The sequence below is a fragment of the Phocoena sinus genome, chromosome 1, assembly GCF_008692025.1.
Source record: "Phocoena sinus isolate mPhoSin1 chromosome 1, mPhoSin1.pri, whole genome shotgun sequence".
Taxonomy (NCBI): Eukaryota; Metazoa; Chordata; class Mammalia; order Artiodactyla; family Phocoenidae; genus Phocoena; species Phocoena sinus.
In genome coordinates, this window is record NC_045763.1 from 117,487,242 (window position 1) to 117,512,124 (window position 24,883).

General features: G+C 53.1%; 2 protein-coding genes across 3 annotated transcripts; both read left to right on the forward strand.

The window, feature by feature from the left end:
* Nucleotides 1–2,141: 2,141 nt before the first annotated feature.
* Nucleotides 2,142–11,474, forward strand: CASQ1 (calsequestrin 1). Its single transcript, XM_032638564.1, has 11 exons — nucleotides 2,142–2,811; nucleotides 4,576–4,660; nucleotides 5,419–5,519; nucleotides 5,767–5,878; nucleotides 6,222–6,295; nucleotides 6,644–6,774; nucleotides 7,906–7,951; nucleotides 8,365–8,419; nucleotides 8,654–8,754; nucleotides 9,545–9,619; nucleotides 10,847–11,474. The coding sequence occupies exons 1-11, from the start codon at nucleotides 2,533–2,535 to the stop codon at nucleotides 10,988–10,990; spliced, it is 1,203 nt and encodes a 400-aa protein (XP_032494455.1). The 5' UTR covers nucleotides 2,142–2,532; the 3' UTR covers nucleotides 10,991–11,474.
* A 2,934-nt stretch (nucleotides 11,475–14,408) lies between these two features.
* On the forward strand, nucleotides 14,409–24,621 carry PEA15 (proliferation and apoptosis adaptor protein 15). Of its 2 annotated transcripts, none has more exons than XM_032607865.1 (4): nucleotides 14,409–14,585; nucleotides 20,681–20,854; nucleotides 22,242–22,397; nucleotides 22,551–24,621. In XM_032607865.1, the coding sequence occupies exons 2-4, from the start codon at nucleotides 20,683–20,685 to the stop codon at nucleotides 22,613–22,615; spliced, it is 393 nt and encodes a 130-aa protein (XP_032463756.1). In that variant the 5' UTR covers nucleotides 14,409–14,585; nucleotides 20,681–20,682; the 3' UTR covers nucleotides 22,616–24,621. The 2 variants fall into 2 exon arrangements, with proteins under 2 accessions (XP_032463756.1, XP_032463766.1); XM_032607875.1 differs by lacking the exon at nucleotides 14,409–14,585 and adding an exon at nucleotides 17,603–17,818.
* The last annotated feature ends 262 nt before the right edge of the window (nucleotides 24,622–24,883 follow it).

The window sequence follows — 24,883 nt, forward strand, 5'->3', positions numbered from 1 at the left end:
CGAGTCTGGAGGAGGAGAGGCCATGGACTAGCAAAGGGAAGGCTGTCGTAAGGTACACCAGCCCCTCTCCCCCTACATCGGGCCCTCCTCAGAGGTCTCTCTCCCACCTGCTCCCCTCCCTCCTCCAACACAAGGTCTCCTAGGGACAGGGCTGTATCAGTCTGGGGTCCTTCCCCGATGCTGACAGGGCTGAGCCAGAGCCCAGAAGACGGAGGGGCCAGGGTGTGTGTGAGTGAGGTGGGGTGGGGGAGCATGGAGGGGCCAACTCCTCAAGTTTCAGTAGCAGGAGCTTTGGGTGTCTGGTGGGTTAAAAATACAGAGGCCCCAAATTAGGGTCATTTGATATCGGTGGCTGAGCCTCAAGGCAGGGGCCTAGAGAGAAGGATTTGAATAGAAAGTATAGAGCAAAGTATGGGAGAGGAGGACAGGGAGGAGGGGAGGGGTGCAGCTGCTGGAAGGGATCCGGGTGGCTCTGGAGAGCCAGGGCCGAGGAGAGGGAGGAGGATGGGATGAAACAGCCTGGTAGCTGCAGAAGCAGAGAGGGAATGGGGCAGGACGGGGTCACCATTTCGTCCCATCTCACACCCTGGGGGTACGAGAGGTCAGATTCAGGATGGAAAGAGTCTAAGGTCCCAATGTCTCTGTCCCGGTGTTCCCCGCCTCCTCCAGAGCGCAGCAGAAGGAGAAGTTGGGGCTGGACGTCATCTAGGTCACATACGTCCGGGCGGGTCCACCTGTCTCTCCTGCTGTCTTTGCTCTGGTCATGGGGCTGCGGGCACGTTGGTCGCTCTCTTGAGATGGGTTCTGAGGTCTCTCCAGCTCCAGCATGCCCTGCCTTGCTACCTCTGGCCTCTCCTGTGCCAATGACAGCTGTCTCTCTTGGACCCACTCCTGCCACGTTCTTGAGATTTTCCCTGGCCTTCCTTGCTTAGCTGTGTAAGGTCTGCCCTGTGGGAGTGCGGAAAGGTCATTCCTCTAACAACTTCATGGTGCAAAACACCCGCTGTGCCTCCAACATCGGAGACACCTCAGGGTGGGCATGGGGGCTTCTGACTTTGATCTAGCCTCTCTCTGGTCTCCCTCGTGCCTCTGCTTACCTGTGCATGAGCCCTGGAGGGCCGTGAAGAGGGTCCTTGAAGGTACCCAGAGCTGAGCGCATCCACTCCGCCCTCACCCCCACGCTGGGATCCAGGAATTTAGAGCCCCTCTGCACCAGCTCTGCTTTCACAGAATGAAGCAGCATCCTTGGTTCAGGGCACAGGGCCCCACCTCTTCATGTTTCCCAGTGTTAATTTTTTCCCCTACCGTTGATACCTGATCCTTTTTGTCTTGTCAAAGACGTAGGAATGAACAGTCACAATTCGCTCTCCTTGGAATCATTCAGCCAGGGGAATCCTCCCTCCCACTGTGCCCTAGAAAACCAGTCCCGTAGGATCAGAGTAGAGAGTACAAGCAAGAGGCAGCAGCCGAACGACTTTCTCCTTCTCCTCTCGGGTCTGTGGGCAGAGAAGCCCCAGATCCGCATCTCCAAGGACTCCAAGGGCCAGCACTTCATGCCCCACGCCCCGTCCTTCCTCTGCATACTCCAGTTAGGAGTGTTGAGTGAAGCAAAGGAAACTGGCTGGAGCTGAGCCAGGGCGCCAGTCCTGGACTCAGCTCCATCTTTTATTCAGAGAATGACCTCATCCTTGGTCTTGGTTCTTTAAAGGGAAGTGCAGGGGGTCTCTTTCCTGCAGCCTGGATTGCATTTGTACTCCCCCCGCCCTCCACCCCGTTTCCTCCACGGGATCAAAGAAACAGACTTGACCTAGAGGAGAGTCCCAGGTTTTAGGACTTAGAGGCAATACCACATTTGCCCCCCTTTTTACAAATGGACGACAAAGTTAACCTCTGACCCAGAATACCTCCTCCTCTGCGGGCCCCACTTCCCTCTCTCTGAGTACCCTTGCCCTCGCTCCACTCTCCCTAATTACCCCCAAGCCTCCCCTCCCCCAGCCCCAGCTTCATTTACCTCCGACTCATCTGGTCTTATTTTTAGCTCCAGCTTTTTCCTTTCTTAATATGGTGATGAGCTCCCAGGCTGGTGTGGGGACAGGGGCCGAGGAGCCCTGGACATTGGGGGGGAAGGGGGAGGGGAGGAGGCTCTGGGAGCCTGGGTGAGAGGTGTTGGAGGTAGGAGGATCCCGGCCCTCACGGGGCCGTCCTGGCCTCAGGAGGTTATCCGTCTCTCCTGCCAATCCTGGAGACATATTTAGACGGGACCAGGTGGGGGCCGAGGGGTGCCAACCTCAAGGGCAGCTCCGGTTCCCTCCCCGCCCCCTGCTCCTAGCCCTCCCCCTGACCCTGTTTCTCTTGGCTCTGTCGGCAGTTTCTCCAGGACCTATAGCAGTGTCCTCTGTCCACTGCTCTGGGCCCTTCCCCACCCCACCCCCACCGTGAGCTCCTAACTCAGGATTTGGGACCCAGGGGCCCCTCCCTACCCCAGCTAACCTCTTCTGGACCAGGAGAGCCGACCCAGATCCCACTACCTCCATGAGTGCTGCAGACAGGATGGGGGCCAGAGCCGTGCCCGGCCTGCGGCTGGCACTGCTGTTACTGCTGGTGCTAGGGACACTCAAGTCAGGGGTGCAGGGGCAAGACGGGCTGGACTTCCCCGAGTATGATGGTGTGGACCGTGTGGTCAATGTCAACGCAAAGAACTACAAGAATGTGTTCAAGAAGTACGAGGTGCTGGCACTGCTCTACCACGAACCCCCCGAGGACGACAAGGCCTCACAAAGACAGTTTGAAATGGAGGAGCTGATTCTGGAGGTGAGTGGCGGGCTCCGCAGGCCTGCAGAGCAGCCCAGTCCCTCTCTGCACTCCTCTATCCTGCAACTCCATGTAGATCTTTAAGAGTGGGATCTGGGCGTGAGGGGCAGGGCAGCAGGAGCCTGTCTCGACCAACAGGACCAACAGGACCCAAGTGGCGTATGACCTTAGCCAGAAGAGAAACAGAGATTCAGGAACCCCCAAAGTACCACCGTAGTCAGGCAATTTTAGGAGGGAGGGGGTTGCTGCAGGGGGGAATCTCTCCTCCATGCTAGAGGAGGGTGGTAGTACTAGGTTTGGCTACGACTGAGGTGACCCTGGAAGGGGGACAGAAAAGGAAAAGAGGTTCTTCAGGGGAAGGTGAAGAACTGCGGTACACCCCCAAATCTACTTTCCTAACCCAAACGTACCCTCTCTCCATACACTTCAGGGGCTGCACCCCAAAGAGATCCAAACTGAGTATAAATTTAAACGTTATTGACATTTTGCTTGCATGTCATTGATTTAATGGCTAGAGGTTTAATAGAGCCCACCGTGCCTCCCACTGGCCTCTCAGTCCCCTCCCCCTGCCATCTGCCCCTACTGGATAAAGCTGGGCACCCCGATTGGAAAATTCTTGTGTTTGGAGGAGGCTTCACCATGCCTTCCCCAACTTGTCTTTGTGGGAAGATTCTCCTCACCCCCAAGCTGACCAGGGGCACAAAGGAGAGAGAGAGCCTATTGTGACAAGAAAAAAGCCCATGTTTGGAGATGACTGGGAAATGTGGTCACACAGCCCTCCAGGAGCCAGGCTGTGTTGCAGTCTCCTTGTCCAAGCTGCTGCAGCCCCTCCTCTAGTTTGGCAGGACGGAGAGGCCCCAGCTTGCCCAGAGCTTGGAGTATTTCAGGGCAAGACACCAGGACTGTAGGTTCTCATTTCTGTGTGCCCCTGCCGGGTGCTGGAACCCGCCGCCTGATTAATGAGAGGAGTATTTTTATCCCGAGTGCTGAGCATCCCTGGCCATCCACCTGTCCCAGCCTCCTGAGAGTCCGAGCGCCCCGAGTCTGTGTTAGGTGGGGTAAAGCTGCAAACCACGCCCAAGGCAGAGTGCATCAGGGTTGAGAGCCCCGCTGGGAGGCCCCTGAGAACAGGGACCTAGGGTGTGACTCTCCACAGCCTAAGGACAGCTTGAAGTAGAGAGTGAAAGGGAAAGTCCCACCCCACTGAGGAAAACTGGGCCTATTTCATCTCTAATCTCTTTGTCAGGCTCTCTGCCTCGAGGGTGACCAGTGGTGGCCACGGTGACCTCTACTCTCAGCAGAGCCCCACGCCCCCCACGCTCTTGCCCTCCAAAATTCTCCCCACTGGGACTCACTCAGAAGAATCCCAGGGACGTGTAACATCACCCCCACGCTAAGCGTGGTCTTTGATCAGTATGGAGTACAGGGCTCAGCTCCGAAGGAGGAAAGAGCCTCAGTCATCCTGAAGCTCGACCCCTCAGCATCCCTAAGGAACCTGGAAGTACATGCACAGTGCCTTAAAGTTCAACATAATAAGCACATTGTAAATGAGCTTTTACAATGTCAGGAGTTAAAATTAGACCACAGACCAAAAGGGTGGAGGGGGGCGTGGTAGGGAAAGTGGAGATCTCCTGCATCCTAGCACAGTGTCAAGGTTAACTCATATTCCCTGCATCCCAAATGACCCAGCTCGCAAGCATGAGATCGGGAATAGTGGTTACTAAGAATTCCAGAGGCTGATTTTAACCCTAACTCTCCCTTCAGTTAGCAGCCCAAGTCCTAGAAGACAAGGGTGTTGGCTTCGGGATGGTGGACTCCGAGAAGGACACGGCTGTAGCCAAGAAACTAGGTAAGGGAGGGGTGGGAGGAGCAGGGAGGAGAAGGTGACCGGTGAGAAAATACTGAAATTTGGAGGGTTATGGCTGGGAGTTCCAGCCCCTCCTTTATTCCTTATAGAGACCCATGCTCAAATCCCAGAAAGAGGTGAAGATGGCCTTATTTATACCTACCTAAAAATAGGGGCTAAGTTCTGGAGGAAAGGGGAAATCAGGGAACACAAGTGGGGCTGGAGAGACCTCTGCAAACTCTCCTTCCAACCCCTCCCCCTCCAGAGCCGCGGGCTGGGTATTACAGCACCAGCCACCAGGGGGCAGCATAGGCCTGAGACTGGACTCCGGATGTGGATGGGGGAGGGGTGGCCAGTAGTGAAGTCATCTGGTCAGTAATAGCTGAAGGTTAAAGTGCTGAACTGGGAATCAGCAACTAGAGTCCTCAGAGGAGGTAAGAGGAAGATCTGTCTCTGGTTATGGCAGGCAGAGAAAGGGGGGAGACATCTTGCTAGGACCTATATCTCCCTGCGTCCTCCCCTAGCGTTCCCACCTGACCCCGGCTTCCCGCTGGAGAGCCCCTGGGGCCAGACTAGCCACCTAGGCTAAATCCAGGGGCACAGACACCGGGGATGGAGGGGCTGAGAGGCAGTGGAGGTGAGCTGGGCAGGTGAAGGATGTGTGGTCTAGTGGGATTATGGAATGGGCTGCAACCCTGGATTTGGACCCTTGGACCTGTGGGAAGGTTGCAATCATGGCACACCTCTGGCTCACTCCCTAGGACTAACTGAAGAGGACAGCATTTACGTATTCAAGGGAGATGAAGTCATTGAGTATGACGGCGAGTTTTCTGCTGACACCCTGGTGGAGTTTCTGCTTGATGTGAGGACCCTGCTGGACCTAATGGCCTTGCTTTAAGACCTCACGCCCTTCTGACCAACTGCAGCCTCACACACACATACACACACATACACACACACACACACACACACACACACACACACACACACAGAGGCAACAGAGCCCCTTCATCCCCGTTTCCCAGCCCACTTTTCCCTGATCCCTCTCCTTGCCTCTAGCACTGAGTTCAGAAACTCACTCTCTTCCTTCAATGTCCTTGCTCTTCCAGGTCCTGGAGGACCCTGTGGAATTTATTGAGGGTGAACGAGAGCTGCAGGCATTTGAGAATATCGAAGATGAGAACAAACTCATTGGCTACTTCAAGAGCAAAGACTCAGAGCGTGGGTAACCCTCAGACTTCACGGTCCCCTCCGCTGGTCCCCAACTTCACCTGTCCTCCTACCTCCCCACTTCACCCACTGGCTCAGCACTGGCTCTTGCCATGGTGGGTCCATCGATCGACTGCTCCGATCTCCCTGCACTCTGTGGGTTTCACAGACAGGCACCAAGGCATTCCCCTTCCCCCCACCCCACCACTGTATGTAACCACTCTCAGAGGACTAGAGGGGGTGGGTCTCAGAATGAACCCCACCTGCCGAAGAAGAATTGGGGAGAGACAGAGGGGGGATGGTTCCCTGGCAGACCCTGGTTCCCCCAGAGACTGACTCTGCATTCCCCCCTCAGATTACAAAGCCTACGAGGACGCAGCGGAGGAGTTTCATCCCTACATCCCCTTCTTCGCCACCTTCGACAGCAAGGTTCTCCCCCCTGCTGCTGCATTGGGTCTCCCTCACTCCCCTCAGCTGCCCTCCAGCCCCCTCTCCCAGAGTCAATGGGGGACCTCCTCCCCCACTACACACCAGTACTCCCCAACCCCACCCCACCTCGGGCCTCCCCCATCCCACAGATTTTAAATTATCTAACCCACCCCTCTCTCATCTTCAACCAAAGCCCAGAGAAGTGAAGACACGTGTCCAGTGTCACAGAGGCAATGACAAGGGCCCAGGTTGTCTCACTCCCTGCCTGACATCTGGTCCCCCATAATACTTCCTCTCACCATGACCCCGTGTCCCCTGCCCCACTCCCCCATCCCCTCCCCCCAAAAGGTGGCAAAGAAGCTGACCCTGAAGCTGAACGAGATCGATTTCTACGAGGCCTTCACGGAAGAGCCTGTGACCATCCCGGACAAGCCCAACAGCGAAGAGGAGATTGTCAGCTTCGTGGAGGAGCACAGGAGGTGGGGAGCAGGGGCAACCCTCTGAGCAGGGCAGGCTCCTCCCCAGGCTAGAACACGGGTCTGTGAGATGGGCTAGGGGGATCTCGGCCAACCAGGAGGCAGGTCTCTCCTAGAGATGAATACACTTCTGCTATCAGTTCTTATTGATATACTGACCATTTTGCACAACATTTTGCACCCCAGCACTTAGCCCAGAGCCTGGAGCACACATAGAAGGTGCTCCATAAATGTGTACGGTTCATTGTGATGTTGACTGAGACCAGTGTTGAGGGCCTGTGGTCTGCCAGGAACTCCAAGGTGCTATCTCTCTTATTGTATTTAATCCTTTTAACAACCTCAGTTAAAAAGAGTCCACGAGTAGTGTCAGAACTGGATTCTAATCCAGATCTGGCCTGTGTTCTTTCTCATACATTACCTACACCAGTGGTTCTCAACAGGGGTGGAGGGAGTGGCGAGGTAGGGGGAGGATGTTGTCTTCCAGCAGATTATTTGGCAATGGCTGGAGACATTTTTGGTTGGAGAGAGAGCTACTGGTATTTAGTGGGGAAAGACCAGGGATGCTGCTAAATACCCTACAGTGCACAGGACAGCTCTCCCACAATGAAGAATTATCTGGCCCCAAATGTCACTAGTGCTGAGGTTGAGAAACCCTGGCCTACATTCACACAAAATTCTCTTCCTTCACAGTACTCCACAACTGGAAATACCCGTTCATCAGTGTAAACACTACTTCGCTCACTCTCTCCCACTAGATTATGGTCCGCTTCATCAGGGCAGGAATATGTCTGCCTTGTCCAACTCTGTCTACACAGCACCTAGCACAGCATTTAGAACATCTGCAACACTCAGTGTTATTGAATGAATGAATGAATGAACACCCAGATGTCCAGTTCTTTCTCCCGAAAGTCTCTCTTCCAGTCCCCTTGCCCACCCTCCTCTCTCCTACCTGCTTTAACCATGCAGTTATCTGGGCCTGGTGCCCAGAGCTTAGACTCTGACAGATGGCTTTGTTCAGGGCTGCAAGCTGTCTATGCCCTAGGCATGACCCTGTGGCAGCCTCTGCTATGGGGACCCTCTGGAGCCAAGGGTGTCCTTCTTGCCCACTGAGTAGTGACTCTCTTTCTCTTCTAGATCAACCCTGAGGAAACTGAAGCCTGAGAGTATGTACGAGACCTGGGTGAGTGCCCCGGATGGGGCCCAGGCCCTCGCAGGAGCATGGGAAAACTCAAGTCCTAGAAACATCCAACCCTGCTGCTCCTCATGTCTTGCTTATAGGAAAGACAGTGTACCAGCAAAGGTGGAGGGTTTCTGCTCTGAGAACATGTCAGGAGTTGGGGGACACACATAACTTGATGACGATGACAAGGGAGGAGCTCTAAGCTCTGGGGCTGAAGGGTTTGCCAGCGGAGGTGTGGAGACCCTGGGGTGGAAGGGCGCAGTGTACTTGGAAAAGGCTCACCACCACAAGAATACACCTGCTCCAGAAGCTGGATTTCCACAAAAGTTAGGTCCAGGGTAGATCTAGGGCCTGTTCTGGGCTCTCTAACTTCAGTGAGTATAGCTAAGGTCTCCCCTCCCTGCCCCCCACAGGAGGACGATCTGGATGGAATCCATATTGTGGCCTTTGCAGAGGAAACTGATCCTGGTGAGGGAGGGATACTGGATTGGATTTGGGGCAGGGGCGGGGGCACTGGTGAGAGAAGGAGATGGGGTATTTATCAGAGCATAGGCTTTTAACACATAAGACGGGTTCTTTTAGAGCACAGTTTACAAGCAGCCTGGGGCTAGACATGCGGAGTTGTGGGAGGCAGGAAAAGAGAGCTGGACTCCTGTTTCGTCTGTGCCCCACCGTGCGCTTATCACCTGTGTTCCCTCCAAGATGGCTATGAGTTCTTAGAGATTCTCAAGGCTGTGGCCCAAGATAACACTGAAAATCCTGACCTGAGCATCATCTGGATTGACCCTGATGACTTCCCCCTGGTAAGAGATGTCACTCAGGCACTGCTATCCAAGGCAGGGCACATCTCAAGGGGGAGGCTGTTTCAGAGTTCCTCTCCCCATCTCCTAGTGGAGGATCCTGTCGCATGCTCAGGGGCACTGAGCGCATCCTGAGAAAGGGGACACAGGATGACGGGAAGTGTGGGAACAACAGGATTCCCAGAGCAGAGCCTGAGCAGATAGCTCACGTGCCCAGGGCTGGCTCCTTCTAGAGAAATCCAGAGTTTGGGGGAGCAGAAGGGCACGTTAACCCTGCATGTGGGTGTCCACAATCACAGAATCAAAGCACAGAGATTCCATGTCTCAGGGCACGGCTCTGTTCCCAGCTGAATCCCCAACACCTAACACTCTTCGTTGAAAGAGGAACTAGATGAACAGACAGAAATGTGAGGACCACTGGCAATTACAGAGTATAACTACCTTAGTTTAGAGATATAGAAACTGAGGTCCAGGGAGAAGTGATTGCCCGAAGTCACAAGGCCAGTCATTAGCAGATCCAGGAGCAGGACAAGGTTTCCTATCAAGTCTTCCTCGGAAAGGAGGGACCAATGTCCCCAGCTGACCCTCTCAATACTTTCCTTTGGGGATATCTACCCTTTAACTGCTTAGTTCTACCCATTCCCTTCAGGCACTCTAGCTGGACCTATCTACCAATCTACCGTGGGTTCACTGTCCTCTCTCTACCCATGGCTGACCCTCACGCTCACACTCACCCTCCTGGACTCAGGTGTTCCTAGCCTCCATTAAGTTGCCATATGTGGTCTCTCCACAGCTGGTTCCATACTGGGAGAAGACGTTTAACATCGACCTGTCAGCCCCACAAATAGGAGTCGTCAATGTTACTGATGTGAGTTTCCTTCCCTCATCCCCGGTTGACCCCCAACTCTCCTTCCCAACATAGCTAGTCCTCCTCTGCTCTGCTAACTAGGAAATGAGCCCTCCCCAGAGGAGTTAGACATGCCCAGTCTAATGGCTGGAAAGAGGGAGAGATTCCTGCCCTGAACACACCCCTGCCTCTACCTGTTGGAACTGACTGCTCGTCCTTCAAGGCCCAGTTCAAATCCTCTCTTCTCCATGAAGTCTTTCCAGATCTCCCATTTGGAATTGTTCCCTCCTTGGCACTCCCAGAGCCCATTTGGCATTGAGAACATGACTTTTATATGGCTATTCATGTATCATGTCTGTCTCTTCCAGTAGACTTTGAGCTTTTTGAGAGCAGAAATCTTCTCATTCACACACAGATAGATGCTTCAGAGATATTTGTTGAGTTGAATAAGTCACAGCCTGCTTTCATATAATTCTCAGTCTAACTGAGGAGGTAGGTATTCCGTTAACTACCAGGCCAAGTCTGATAAACTCTATAATAGAGATATGAAGAAAACACCAGGAAGGCAGAGAAATCAAAGTGACTTCTGCTTGAGAATCAGAGAGGGTTTAAAAGGGGTAGAGTTTAAAGTGGAGGTTGTTGTAAATCAGCTATACCTCAATTTTAAAATATAAAAAATTAATTAAATCTAAACAATTAAAAAAATTAAAACACACTGGAGATTGTACCGTGTATAAGAGTTCTACAAGTGCAAATTACATGAGTCATTTCCAAACTGATGGAAAAAGTTAGTGCAAAAGGTCAAAGAGCAGGAAAATGAATATCAGATTTGGGAAAAGGCAAGTCGTTTCTTATGGCTTGAGAGTCTAGAGATCTCTGAGGATGGTGCTAGAAAAGCAGGTATTGGAAAGTCTTGAACGCTAAAGAGTTGCTGACTTTATTCTCCAGGCCATGAAGAGCCGCCAGTGGTTTTGCATTAAGGGCATGATAGAGAGGTCTGTTTGAGGAAGCTCAGCATGGCAAGAGCTTGTAAGAAAGACTGAAGGGAGAAGGTCTATTTGCTGATCCAGCAATTCTTTCTACTCCCACTGTCACTATTCCACCCTAGACCCCCACCTGGACAGTTTTCCTGCCCACTGACAGATGAAGAGAAGGGACAGAGGATGTACAGAGTCCAGTGAGTGGGAGGACAGGTCTAAAGACCTGAATCGGGCTTAGTTCTGATGCCTTGTCTGTGCCATGTCCTAGGCGGACAGCATATGGATGGAGATGGATGATGAAGAGGACCTGCCTTCTGCTGAGGAGCTGGAGGACTGGCTGGAGGATGTACTGGAGGGTGAGATCAACACAGAGGATGATGACGACGATGACAACGATGACGATGATGACTAGTTGCTGTGGCGGCCATCTTCTAGCCCCACCTGCTGTCCTCCTGCTCCCTCCTCCTTCCCTGTCCTTCCCTGAGCTCCTCCAGGGACACTAGGTCATTCTCTGCCATGGGGCCCACTGCGGTCTCTATGCTGCATGCTGAGATTCAAGGAGCTACTTTTCCCTACACACCAGCCCAGCTATCCCATCTGACTTCTGTTTCCAGTCCCACCATGTCCCTGTATCGATTATTTGTTTCCTCCATCACTCCCTACATGCTTTCTTGTGACTTCCCTCTTGCCCTACCTATGGGCCCCTATCTCTCTTCTGCTCCCTCCAGCTGAGCACACTCTTCCCCCACTCTCTCAAGTCCTCTATCCTTCTGACTGTCCTATCCCTGGCCAGGGGGACGGGAGGGTACTGTGTTTGGGGCTATATCTTAGCAATCTCTTGTTAATGTACTTGGGTCAAATGAGAAACCTCAATAAAGGATCTGGGGCAACATGAACAAGTGTCTGCTGATCAGGTCTCACCCCTATGGCAGGAGGGAGGCAGCCAGAGGATGGGGATTTAAAAGTGTGGGTACCTTGTTAGGGGACTGTGATAGCAGGGGGGTGGGGCTCCTCCCTCCAGGCAGTTATCCCAGAGAAGCTTGGATTATTTATCTGCTGCAAGTCAAAAAGGCTTTTCTGAACACATGGTGTTTGTCCAGCACTGCTGTCAGGCTTTGGGAGAACAGAGAGTGCTGGGCCTGTCCCTGCTCTCGAGCTGATGAGCCTCACTGGGTAGTCAAGACAAGCACACTAAAGAACTGAAGAAAAATACAAAGCAATATGTAATTAAGCGATTATGTGCTGCTTGATAGCACCCCCCCTTGCAGCTCTTATTTGAATGGCAAGACTGAGCCCAAAAAACACTTCCTCGGTGCGGCCTTCCCAGAGGTGGCCCCTCCTGCAGCTCCCTCCTCTGGGCTCCCACTGCACTCTCTCTGTCCACCTCTATTCTAGTACTAGCTCTTCATTTACATGTCTGTCTTCCCCACCAGACTGTGAGCCCCTTGAAGGTAGGACCCCAGGCTTTTTCTCTGTGTCCACAGGGCCTGGCACGCCAAAAGTAGTCCCTAATAAATGTTTGTTAAAAGAAGGAACAAATGAATAGAATGGCCTCAGAAGAGAGAGATGAGAGTGGGCTTTGACGGCTTCATAAAGGAAATGAGCATTTTCTAGGCCTTAAATGAATAGTGGGATTTGATTAGGGCAAAGGAGTTGGGGAGGAGACATTTCAAGTAGTGAAAACATCAAAAGCACTGCCAGAATGCGTGTGCCATGTTGGGGGCACAGAGGAGACCAAAGAGACAAGAAGAGAGGTTCAAGTGGTGGCCACGAGGTTGGGTGGGCATCCGGGGCTAGGTCGCAGAGGTGTTTGGATTTAGTCCTGTGAGCTGGGGAGGAAGGGCAACATTTAATCTGGCAGTGATGAGCAGGATGGATAGAGGCAAGGAAGCCGATGGAGATACCAGAGGCAGGGAGCCCAACTCTTATCAGACAGTTATAATAATCTGATGGAGGTGGGAGAACACGGATCAGAGTGGTGGTTATGGGAGTGCAGAGGAGACGCTGAGCTTTGTTAAAAGGGCATCGCCCAGACCTGAGCCTGCTGGAGATCTTGGCAGGAAGGACCCACATTCTCTCCAGCACAGGCCCAGGCTGGGGTAAGTGTAAAGGAGTAAGGAGTAGGGGGGGAGGAACCAAACAACTGAACAAGCCCATAACTAACAGATGTTACAGCTTTCATGGACTGGGTATAAACGTGTTGCTGGACAACTTAGAGGATCTCTGAGTATGGAAGAATGAGACCTGAGGTGAGAGGAGTTTTCACCCTCCACAGACAAATCCTGGTGGCAGGAGTATAGAGTAGAAACCACGTATTCATCCAACTCGCACCCATTTAATAAATGTTTAATACATAGTACGGGCACTGGGCCAATACAAAAATATTATGGAACTTAACTCTCTAGCATAGGTCAGTGGAAGGCCCCAGACTAAATAATAGCTCCCATGTTTTAACCACCCATCTGTGCCAGTCACTAGAGACTTACAATTTCTAAAACTCAGAAGAACACTGTGAGATAGGCATCAGTGTCCCCGTCTTGCCCTTAATGAGGCTCAGAGGCATAACCTACCTAAGAAAGGAGCAGAGTCAGCATGCAGCCCAAATCCCCTGTACCTGAAAGACCTGGACCTTTCACTGACTGTGGATACGTCAGTCAGTCAGCTTCTCTGAGTCTCAAAGATGGGTCAACAAAATGAGTTTTGGCCCTACAACTCAGAACAAATGAGATATATGCAAAGGCAAATTATGAGGGTGTGTTGCTATCAAAGGGGCAGTGACATGGCACACTGGGGGAAGAGGATGGCGAAAGCAAAGAGAAGGGCTGTGAAATCCAAAGCAGCAGCAGCCTGAGCCTCTTCTAGGGGCAGTGTAGACTCAAGAAAGGATGGGCTCACCTGAGGCTTCCTGAGGGGTCTCTGCCAGGCTGGAACTGAAGTGAAGCCAGGGCGTTCCTGGAGGTGGCACAGACACTGATGGGGCTCAGACCTTGTCCCCGGGCCAGGCTCTGCCAGAGTTGAGGAGAGACCTCTTAGGCTGGAGATGATAACAGATCATCTTGTTCCTTCCCTCTTTCAGTATGGCTAAGAATCTGGGGGAGGAAAGTCCCTGGGGTAGAAGGGAAGTGAGAGCTGCCATGCTGGGCCTGGGCAGAGGGGCAGAGCTAGGAGACAGAGCCGAGCGTGGCTCTTCAAGTTGTCTATATTTGCATGCTGAGCTCACTGCTGCTCTTTTTCTCCCCAGAAATAAAATTACATCATGGTGGGGGGAAGGCGGGAGGGTGGTATATTTGGGAAAGGTGAGAGGAACACAAGGGGCCAGCTGGCATCATCCTGGAGAAAGAAGATCTGTGGCTCCAGAGCAGGCGAAGGAGGCCCCCATTTTGCTTCTTGCCCCTACTCCTCCCTCCTCCCCCACCTTCCAAGGTGGATAAATCTGAGCTTTTACTACGGCTCCCCGACCCATAAGGGGAAAAGGTTTTTACAAATACTGAGTCAAGCATCTAAGAGGATCCAGAGGCCAAAGGACTTCCAAACCCTTAAACCCTAACTTACTCTTTGCCTCCCAGGGTCCCAGCCACTGTGGTCACCGAAAGGTCGTAAGGGAAGGAGTGTGTCCCTTTGGGAAGAATTAAATCTGAGAATTGGGGTTCGCAGTTTAGGGGAGGAGGCGGCGTCGCTACTCCAGCCCTCCCGCACTTCTGCCCCCGTCCCAGGAGTCTTCCAGAACCCCAGCCCCCTGCTGCCTCCCCTCCCCCTCTCCCGCCGCTCCCCGCCCCCCGCCCCTCCCCGGCTCTGACATCACGGGCCAGCCGGGTGGGGTGAGGCGGCGCTGGGCTCGGGCTCTGGCTCCGCGGGCGGAAGAGGCGGCGGCGGCGGCAGCAGAAGCGGCGGCGGCGGCGGCGGCGGCGGCGGCGGCGGCGGCGGGAGCCGAGGAGGAGGTTCCGGACGCTGCTCAGGAACCGGGGACGCCGGAGTGCCCGCTCCCCGAGCGCTCAGCCCCGGAGGCGGTGAGAGGGCCGAGAGGGGAAGTGTCGCGGGGAGGGGCAGATTTGGGCATCTGGGCTTGGAGGGGCGTCGATCCGGGACGCCTGGGGACAGATGCGGAGCGTGGGGGCCCCGGAGGGGTCCGCTCCGTGTCAGGCCCCACGGGCTCCGTCTCTGTCGGTGCGCTCCGAGCGCGGTGTGTGCTGGAGGCGGCGTGGCTCCGGCCGCTCGTTCCACTCTGACCAGCAGTTTGGGAGTCCGACCGGGGCCTGGGGATTAGGATGGAGCCTGCTTCCCGCCCAGCCGGCTCGGCCGGGCCAGCTCCCGCCCCTCCCTCCCGTTCTCTGGCTTCGGACTCGCCTCGGCTGGCGGTCTCCCGGCCCAGCCCTGCCTCGGTTCCGCCGGCAGCCGCCCCTGCTCCGAGGGCTCAAACCCGGCGGCTGGCACCACGTGCCCTCACCCAGTCCTCTGCACCTGGGGTAGAGGTGGGATTGTCGAAGGCTTGTCCGGAGGGAAGGAGTCGGGAGCTGGGGGGTGTACAGGAGAGAAGTAGCTAACGTAAAGCCCCTAATTAATTTCATATAATCTGTATCAAAACTGACAGGGACACACACACCTACAAGAGACACGCCAGCACACACGGTGACACACACCCATGTGACTCTTACACACATCGACTGCACACAGCAAATCACAAAGGGCCCTGCACTACGCATCCAAGCTCCCACCTCACTCCCACTGTCTCCCATGTGCAAGTCTCCTGGCAGAATATCAGTCTAACAGGACAGCTCAGTGGGGGCCACCGTCCCCAAGTCCACCCTAATTTTCTGGACATCTTCTCCCAGCCCTGGGCTTCAGATCGCCCCTCTTTAAAACAGTGAGAAAACATGGTAGAAAATCCTGGTCTCAATCCAGGACTGGGAGACAGGATCTTGAGGGCGAGTGAGCCTGGTGCTTTGAATCTGGGTGAGTAATGAGGGTAGGGGTTGCTGGTGGCCTCTCTTGCTGGGTCCAGTTGGAGCTTAGGGTGCTAGGAGTGCCTGGCTTCTGGGCATCTGAGTGGCCAAGGGATGGAGCGGGGATGGAAGAAAGGGAGAGAGAGAAAAAGAAAGAATGAGTATGAGTCAGCCAAGGATGGAGGCCCAAGTCAGAGAGAGAGAATGAGGGGAATGTGTGTGAGAGGCAGACAGACATCAAGAGAGGGACACAGAGGGACAGAGATACAGTCAGGGAATGGGGAGGGGAAGGAAGTGAGAGTCAGAGATGGTCAAATGAGTGGGGAGAGTGCTGGGGAATGGACGACAGAAGCTCAGAAATTAGGGAGGATGAAAGCAGGATGGTGGTGAGACCACTGGGAGTTAGGGGAAACATGCTGAATATGTGTGTTTTGTTTCTCTCTGTGTCTGGCCTCCAGGCTGTCAGAGCGATTAGCTTTAATTGCTCTTCCCTTTGTGGTTAAACACTCCATTGGGGAAATTGCCAGAGATGCCCTAGGCTGCCAGCTGCCCTGGTTGCCTACTTCCTCACTTCCCTGACACCTGTGCCCATCATGTGTGCATGCGTTGTCATGCATGAAGAAGAGGACCAGAGTCACACCCTGCTATGCCATCCCCTCACTCTTTCACACAGAGCCTCCACCACAGTGCAATGGTGGATATCACCAACCTGTACGCAGCCAACCAATCCAGGCCCCTCCCCACTAAACTTACTCTATCTCTTTATAGCAGGGACACTCACTCCTTCCTAGTATAGCTAGTATAGTAGTTCTGAGTCCTGAAATAGGGCCACCAAGTCACAGAACCCAGGAGTCCTAAGTATTCTTGGCTACCACCAGGTGGGACGGGATGAAAGCCCATTGAAAGGAAAGGAGAAAAAGAGAGACTGAAAGACTAGAGAGAGAGGTAATAGATGAGGAAGAGATAGAGATGGAGAAACAGAAGGAGGAAGAGAGAGAATCAGATGAGTAGAGAGCAGTAGAGACCCCATTCCCTCTCCTCTGCCCGGCCTGATCCAATGCCAGGTATCTTCTGACGCTCTCATCCTGGGTCCAATCCTTCTTCTCTTGACTAAGGGCTTAAAGCTTAACCCAGTCTTTGTAGCCAGGGGTAACCCATTTTGCTTCTTGGACTGAACATTTTGAGGTCCAGGTGTCCTATCCCACCCCCATTCCCAGGCTGACTCTGGAGGCTTAGAACCCTCTTCTTCCTACTTTACAGAAATAAAGGCATCCTCCCCCCACCCTCCCCCCAGAAAGCTGAATAGAAGCTATGGGAAGAAGTCAGTTGAGTATGATAGTAAAGAAATAATTAGGGATGAACTATAGGACTGCTTGAATTTGGGGCCCAGATAAAATTTAAAGTAGGAACCCTGCTCTCTCCCTCCCCAGCCCTCTGCTTTGCTGTGATCACCACCCTCCCACCCCAAACCCCAGGCAACGAGACTGACAGACTTGAGTGCCTACAGGCCGCCTCCTGCCCACCGCAGGATCTCCAGGTCCTTGCAGTTCCCCTCAGCCTTAGGCAGCTGCAGCCGATGTGAGGGAGGGAGCAATAGCACCTCCTGATCCTCAGGCTTCTTAAATTTACTGAGGATTTGGAACCAAATGCTGAGGAGAGGATAATCATAAATTCATGTCCAAATGCACAGAAATTCTCTTGGTGCTACCACCTCCTCCACAGGTGGTTATCCCATTCTGCTAGGCTCTCAAAGTGTTCCCAGGGCCCGCCCCTTCCTCCCCCAGTGCCCATGGAGCACCCACTGTCATGCTCCCAACTACTACCCTAGAAGGTCAGAATATAATCCTTACCTCCTTCCCCTCTTCCTCAGCATCCTCAGTTGGTTTGACTTTTGTCAGGGCCCCACCTGGGGCCAGCTCAGAAAGAGAGTGAGGAAGGAAGGAAGGAAGGAAGGTGTGAGGAAGCGGTGAGCAGAGCACAGAATGATCTGGGAGGGAAGGGGACTGACTTCCTGGCAGCCTCAGCCCCGGTTCCCGGTTCCTGCCCAAGTATCCTGTCCCAAGAGTGGCCTCCGCCCAGGCTGCCTGGTGTTCCCTGGGCAGCCTCTGCACTGTTCCAGAGGTCAGGAGGACTCTTCAGAGCTGTGAGGGCAGGAGACTTCTCTATAGGCCCTATGGAATTCTAAATCTTGGGTGAGAAAAGCAACATGGAGGGTGAAGGAGCCAAGCTTCTGCCAAGCCCCACCTGCCATGGCCAGACTACAACTGGACAATGGTTGACCAGGAAAGCTTGAGAACCAAGTAAGGAAATTTCCCCCAAACTCCCCTGCCCTTGCCCCTGCTGCCACACCCAGGCCTGGGCAAATGGGATCTCTCCAGGGAGGCAGGACGCTAGGCTGCCTTTCCCTGCACCCCTACCCGGCCCTTCTCCTATCCCTTCTCTCTCTTCTTACTCACCACTCCCCACATCCCTCCTATCCAGTGGTGTCATTGTCCTGACAACTGAATGGGGGGGGGCACCCAGAACTGAGGTTGCCATGGTAACCACTGAGCTGAGGCTGCAGCCTTCTCTTCGCGGACTCTGTGTGCTCCCTGTGCCCCTCCCCCGCCTCAAGGATTCCTCATTTGCAGGCTCAGTCTCTTTCCCTCTCCCAACACCAGTTCTCTTCCTCCACTCTCTAGGCTCCCCTTACCCTTCCTCTTTTCTCTGGATGTGAGCCTGTGATTATCTGCCTTCTTACACATACTCTTAGCGGGTCAGACACATACACACAGACCACATACACTCAAAGCCACACATCCAGTGCTGGCACATACACATCCATTACCAGAACATCCAAACACACCCACAGATACCAGCACTGCCTCCTCCCTGTACCTGTGCCCACACCCAGGGATCAGCATCCATACAGAGGATTCTGGCACACACACATTCCCACCCCCATTTCTCTTAGGGGCCTCCTTGTATCTGTTTCACTCTCACAGAAAGCTCCTACTCACCGCCCCCAGCCTTTGTGGGTGGGTGTCTAATACACTTTAATCCCTTCCCGCCCACCTCCCCTGTAAGTCTGTGTTTTCAATTCAGAGTCCTAAATCTTAACTCCTCCCAGGAGATACACACACACACACACACTCACACACTCTCTCTCTCTCTCTCCTCCCACAGGATCTCTGTATTTACAAACTCTTCTTCTATGTGAAAGCAGGGCACTATGGTCCTAAAGTCTGTCCCATTTTCCAGCTAAGGGCTTGGTCGCAGGGTCTCCTCGACTGGGGCAGCCTTCTTGAGGGCATCTTGCCTCCTTCCCACGCTGCCCTTTTCTCTTCAGCTCTCTTCACACCCCACCTCCATTATCATCCCCATCTCTGAACCCTGTCCCCATCATTCCCCTTGTCTACCCCCCCCTTTTCTGTCCTTGGATTATCAGTGGAGCGGGGGGGGGGGGGGGTGCTGAGCTCCAGAGCCTGCTGCTGTGACCTAGATTTCAAGGCGAGACGGTTCCTGGTGCTGACAGTCAGAGAGCATTGTTTCTGGCCCAGCCTGGCAGGGCCACCGCTGGGCCCTCTGTCTGGTTGCACCTGGGTGTGCAAGTGAGCATGTGTGTAAGTGCCTGTTTCTCGTGGGGCTCATGCTGGCCCTGCTGCCTGGCTTATTGTGTGTTTGTGTCACAGTGCCTGCCACCAAGGGAGGCTTGTTTGTTCTGGTCCAAGTAGGGGGCTGGGAATGGGGCCTCCTGGGTGCATGCTTCTCTCCCTCAGTTTCCCTGCATGTAGGTGGAAATAAGGAATATGGGGTGTGTCAACTAGTCCCTTTCTGCTATATTCCCAGCCCATTGTTGGGGTGATTTGTGGGCAGTCTCAGTCAAGTACAAGGTCATCTAGCTCCTTGCCCCACCCCTTAGTCTAGCCACAGAGTGTTTATGCCATAATTTACTTTTTAAAATGCTTTACTTTTTAATTATAAAAGAAATATATAGTCATTGTGGGGGGAAAAAGCCCCTTTTTAAAACTCACCACTAGAGTTTCACATTTTATCAAATCCAGAAAGTTCATTCTAAGGTCTGACCTTCTTTCTTCCTGTCTTAGCCACAGTCCCTGTCTTAGGGGAAGGAGGGCCTTGAATGTCCTCTCCTTTTTCACCTAAAAATCTTCATAGAAGAGGGATGGGGTGAAGGCCTAGATGAGATCCAGCCTCGCCCAGCCCCCTGTGGGAGGTCACGCTGAAGGTAGTGCCAGTGGGATGTTGATGCAAGCAGAAGTGGCAGCCCCCTTCCTGCCAGACTTTCCCAAAGCTGCATCTGAACCCCTTCTCCCTGCCACCCAGCCAGCCTGGGAACTGGGCAGGGGGCCAGAGCCAGCCGCTTGGTATTCTCAGGCGCGGGGGCTGTAGGCATAGCACAAAGGCTAGGAGAAAGGGCTGTGTAGAGGCCCAGCAGCAATCAAGGGAGAAAATGGGCTCCACAAAGGTGGGGGTAGCCCATTGCTTCACCCTCCCCACCCCCATCCCGAGACCTAATGACTGAATACAGGGCTGAGCATGGAGGGGCCAGGGGACCATTTGACCAGGCAACTAGGCATCTATCCAAAATGAGTCATTAGTGGGGTGGTGGGGAGTTGAAGTGAGGGACCCCCTTTGCTTCTGGGAAAGAATGGAAGCTAGAACATGAGCTCCAATCAACCTCCCCCAGCCCCTTCTTTTTAGCTTCTCACTGCCACAGCAAGCCTCTCCCTGGTCGTTTTGGTGTGTTTTGTTTTGTTTGACAGGGGGAGGGGTTGCAGGTGGGTGGGGCGATTCTGGGGGGGACTTGGAGACAGCGGGTGAGAAAGTCGGGAGCAGGTTGCTATGGTAACCGCCTCCTCAGTCGGGGAGCTGTTGCCAGGGTTACTGTTAGAGGGGGGGAAAAGGAAGAAAAAAGATGGTGGGGAGAAGGAGGTGTGACTTTTCACTCTAGACTCCAGCCTGGCCTCTAGCTTCCCAGTTTCTTCCTGTCTACTCCTACCTCCCTTAGGTCTTCCTTTTCTCCCTCCAGTCCTAGCCTCCCCAACCTCTGTGTTCCAGGCACTTGCCTGGTAGGGTAGAGGAGAGGTGGGTAGTGCCAGTGAGTGAACCAAACCGTGAACCTCAAGCTCAGCCTCCTCTCCCTTTGTTCCCCCCAACCCCAGTCATGGCCGAGTACGGGACCCTCCTCCAGGACCTGACCAACAACATCACCCTTGAAGATCTGGAACAGCTCAAGTCAGCCTGCAAGGAGGACATCCCCAGTGAGAAGAGCGAGGAGATCACTACTGGCAGTGCCTGGTTTAGCTTCCTGGAGAGCCACAACAAGCTGGACAAAGGTGGGGGAGGGGGACACACGCATCCTACCATCAGCCGTTCAGGCTCAGTTCATTCAGCAAATAGAAATGAGCTCAGAGCTCCTATACAAAGTGCACTCCTTTTTGACAAGGCAGGATAAGAGGGGTGCCCTAAGAGAGTAGAGGGGCTCTAGGGCAGTGGTCTTTACATTCTTCATGGTGCCCTTCTCAGTAAAAATATTATTCAGCAAAAAATGTTACTCAGATCCTACTGTGCTATTATCATATATATAATAAAACATTAAAATAGGACTTAAAGGTGATAAAACTTAAAACCACAAGTTCTAACATTTTCTTATTCACTTTTAGAGATCATTGCTCTGGAAAGGGCTTTGGGGAGGAACTGGTATTTAAGATGGCCCTGAAGGGCAAGTGGGATTTCAAAGGCAGGATCCAAAGGAGGACATGCTAGGCAGAGGAACATAGCATGTTTAGAAGTGGCTGGAAAGGTAAGTTAAGACTGTGATGTGGAGGGCCTTGAGTGACAGGGTATTTGATAGGTGAGATGAGTGACCTGAGGGTGCTTCAGAGATACTAATCTGTAGCATGGAATGAAGGGAGGGAGGCTGAAGGAGGACATGCTACACTTAGGACAGGGGTCCCTAGCGGTCCTGTTAGGAACCGGGCCGCACAGCAAGAGGTGAGGAGTGGGCGCGAGTGAGCGAAGCTTCATCTACCGCTCGCTCCCCATTGCTCGAATTACAGCTTGAACCATCCCACCCCCGCCCACCCTGTCCATGGAAAAATTGTCTTCCACGGAACCGGTCCCTGGTGCTAAAAAGGTTGGGGACCGCTGACTTAGGGGACTACTGCAGTAGAGGGGAGGAGCCAGGCAAGAAGGCATCCGCAATCTCCTAGAACTGGCCAACCCATGGACATCATCCCTCTGGTCATGTCTGTGCCTTCTCATTCAGAATTACCCTTCCCACTAGGCCCAGAATCTCTCCTGGGTTGTCTACAGATCCCACCCTTCTGGTCCTACATGTGCTGCTGGGAAATTCTGATGCTTGCTTGGAGGAAAAGTGAAAGACGGACAGGGTGGATGTTGGGTATTTGGAAGCCCGGTTAATTTTTCTCTTCTCCCCTCCACTCAGTGTGGAGCCTGGTATTTAACCTAAATCCCTCATTCTAAATCTGTAATCTAGAAACTTCACTCATCAATGATCTGCCCTTCCTGAGAAGAGTTCTCTACTGTCTTTTGGTGCTTTAGCTTTCTTTTCCTGGCTTAGCTGCCCCTCTTCTTCCAGTGTTGCCTCCTCCAGTAACCAATGTGAACAACTCAGGCTTGGTTCCTGAAGCCTAATCCAGCAGTGTAGGGGAAGCTGACCTCTACAGCAGCTCTGATCCTCAGTCTCCTGCCTTCCTCCAGACAACCTCTCTTATATCGAGCACATCTTTGAGATCTCCCGCCGTCCTGACCTACTCACTATGGTGGTTGACTACAGAACCCGTGTTCTGAAGATCTCTGAGGAAGATGAGCTGGACACCAAGCTAACCCGTATCCCCAGTGCCAAGAAGTACAAAGGTAAGAGGCCATGCCTTTAATATGTACCTCTGCCCCTCCCATGGATTATCTGTGGAATACTTGAATTCTGGGAGAACAGAGGCTTATGATCAGTTAGCCTGCCTACTGCCTCCCGTGACTTCTGTCCCTGGACACATCCCTTTTTGCCCCCAGACATTATCCGGCAGCCCTCTGAGGAAGAGATCATCAAATTGGCTCCTCCACCGAAGAAAGCCTGAGCAAGGGGGAGGAAGAGGAGGAAGGTTGGACCTTCATCAGACCATTCTCTTCCCCCATCCTCCAGGGGAGGGGACAAGGGCATCCCCCCCCCATCTACCCACTTACTAACCTGGTCCTAACCCCCTTACTGTGCGCGTGTGTGTGCGTGTGCGCACGCTCTGGCTGTCTGTCTGTATGTCTAGCTCATCTAGTTCCTCCTCCTTGTGAGGGGATGGGGGTCAGGGGCTGGGGGTGGGGGAGCTCAGTTTCCCCACTCTAGGGGGGGTTGGGGGCTATTTCTATGCAAATAGAAATGGGCACATTCCTCCTACTTCCCTTTCCTCCACTCTCCCCCCACCTCTCTAAAGTGTGGGAGCAGAAAAGGGCCTGTATTTTCCTACAATGAGGCAGCGAGGTAGGAGTGAGGCATGGGAGAGGTGGGTGAATCTAATGAAAAGCAGTGAGAGGGAAGATGAAGAGGCTACCCAACCCCCACCTGGAAGGGGCAAAGAAAAGCCAGAGTTGTGTTTGGTACCCCAAAGCTGGACTGGCTGAGGAGTCCAGTTTCCAGTAGTTCCTCAGGTTGGAGGGCCTGGGCACCAGCAGGTCCCTTTTTGCTCCCCTCTCATGGGCCTACGGTGGGTATGAGCCAGGGACCTAAAGAGAGAGGATCACTGGATCCTTCCCTGGCCCCAAAGTTCAAACCCCATGGAGAACCCAGCATTAGATACCCCCCACCCACCTCTGCTCTGGAGAGACTGTGCTGGGAACACACCCCATCACTGAGCCTGAGTGGGGATGAAGGCAGAGAGGAGTTCCCTGTTCCACTCCTTTATTCCTACTCAGACTGTTGCACAGGAGTCCCCTGAGCCTAGGGAGGTTGGGGAATCGAGATCCTTAGGTTTTAACTCCAATCCTGCTCCCACTTACAGAGTCCCAACGTGGTTATCGCAGGCAACCTTCCCTCTCTCCATGATCTAGAACCCCCTCTCCCCCAAGCCAGAAAGAAGGGAAGAAGCTAACTACAGTGTTTTCCGTTGCACCGATCCCCAATTCAGTCCAGGAGGGGACTCGGTAACCCCTCTCCCTCAATATCCTGGCACCTTGGGCTTATGAACCCCTCCTAGCCAAATCACTAGAGTACAGTGACCCCAGCCTCCTGCCTGTCCCAAGATAGCCATCCCCACCCTGACCGTGCTAACTGTGTGTACATATATATTCTACATATATGTATATTAAACCCGCACTGCCATGTCTGCCCTTTTTTGTGGTGTCTGGCATTAACTTATTGTCTAGGCCAGGACGGGGGTGGAAGGGAAATGCCACAGTGAAGGGAGTGGCAGAGTCAAATTGCTACATAGTCAAAACAAAAAAAACTTTTTTAAACTTTAAATTCACATGCAATCTCAAGAGGCTATTTAGAGAAAGTTTAAGCTAGGAGCTTCTAGGATGTGGGAGCAAAACTTTAGTGGAGGGGAGAGCTGGCTACTGGAAGAGGGAAGAAGCCAGACTGGTTGGAGAGCACCCTCTAATCCTAGCCTAGCCCAGCCCAACCTGCCTGTCCCCTCTGGCCACTGCTGCGGACACCTGCCTTAACACATACACCTCGAGTACTCCACAGTTTTGCCTTAAAGGACCTTCCCAAGTTTCCCCAGTCCTGTCTGGCTTCTCCCTCAAGGAGAGAGAGATACTTGTAGAATTGGGAGGGGGATAAGAGCAGGAATTATCCTTCCAAGCCAGGATATGTTATGTGAGAACAAGTCTGAGAAAGAAAGGGGGTGGAGGGAGGGAATATATTATAAAGAGCCTTCCTTTGAAGAGAGAAGAGGATGAGACGGGAGAAGGGAGACAGGGTCATTTTCAGCGGAGTCTAGCAATTTCTCTGTAAGGCAAAATAATCTAAAACGACTAACCTGCCCTCCCGCCCCCTATACTGCTGTGAGATTGCCCCTATCCTGTGCTCCTCTGTCTGCAGTGTGCACGGCCTTGTTCTAACCCTGGAATAAAGGTGATTGATTGTACTGTACCTAACTGATTCTAAATTTGTGTGAATGACCAGGATTTTTAAGCCTTTGGATGACTGGGGAAGGAGAGCAAAATTTACCCCCAAATCCTTAACTGCAGCCTGGAAGAGGCCAGGAAAATACCCCTAGTAGGATCTCTGCCCTCTCTCATTTTCTAAGTATCACTGAACTGTGGGGCCTATTCCACTTCCACAGTCTCCCACTGGAGCCCAAACACTGGAAACATGGATATCCCAGACTGGACTACCTAAAATTGTAATAAGA

Coding starts and splice junctions, on each gene's coding strand:
- CASQ1 (XM_032638564.1), top strand. CDS start 2,533: ATGAGTGCTGCAGACAGGATGGGGGCCAGAGCCGTGCCCGGCCTGCGG. Junction 5,520..5,766: donor TGGTGGAGTTTCTGCTTGAT/GTGAGGACCCTG, acceptor TTGCTCTTCCAG/GTCCTGGAGGACCCTGTGGA. Junction 6,775..7,905: donor TTCGTGGAGGAGCACAGGAG/GTGGGGAGCAGG, acceptor TTTCTCTTCTAG/ATCAACCCTGAGGAAACTGA.
- PEA15 (XM_032607865.1), top strand. CDS start 20,683: ATGGCCGAGTACGGGACCCTCCTCCAGGACCTGACCAACAACATCACC. Junction 20,855..22,241: donor CCACAACAAGCTGGACAAAG/GTGGGGGAGGGG, acceptor GCCTTCCTCCAG/ACAACCTCTCTTATATCGAG. Junction 22,398..22,550: donor CAGTGCCAAGAAGTACAAAG/GTAAGAGGCCAT, acceptor TTTTGCCCCCAG/ACATTATCCGGCAGCCCTCT.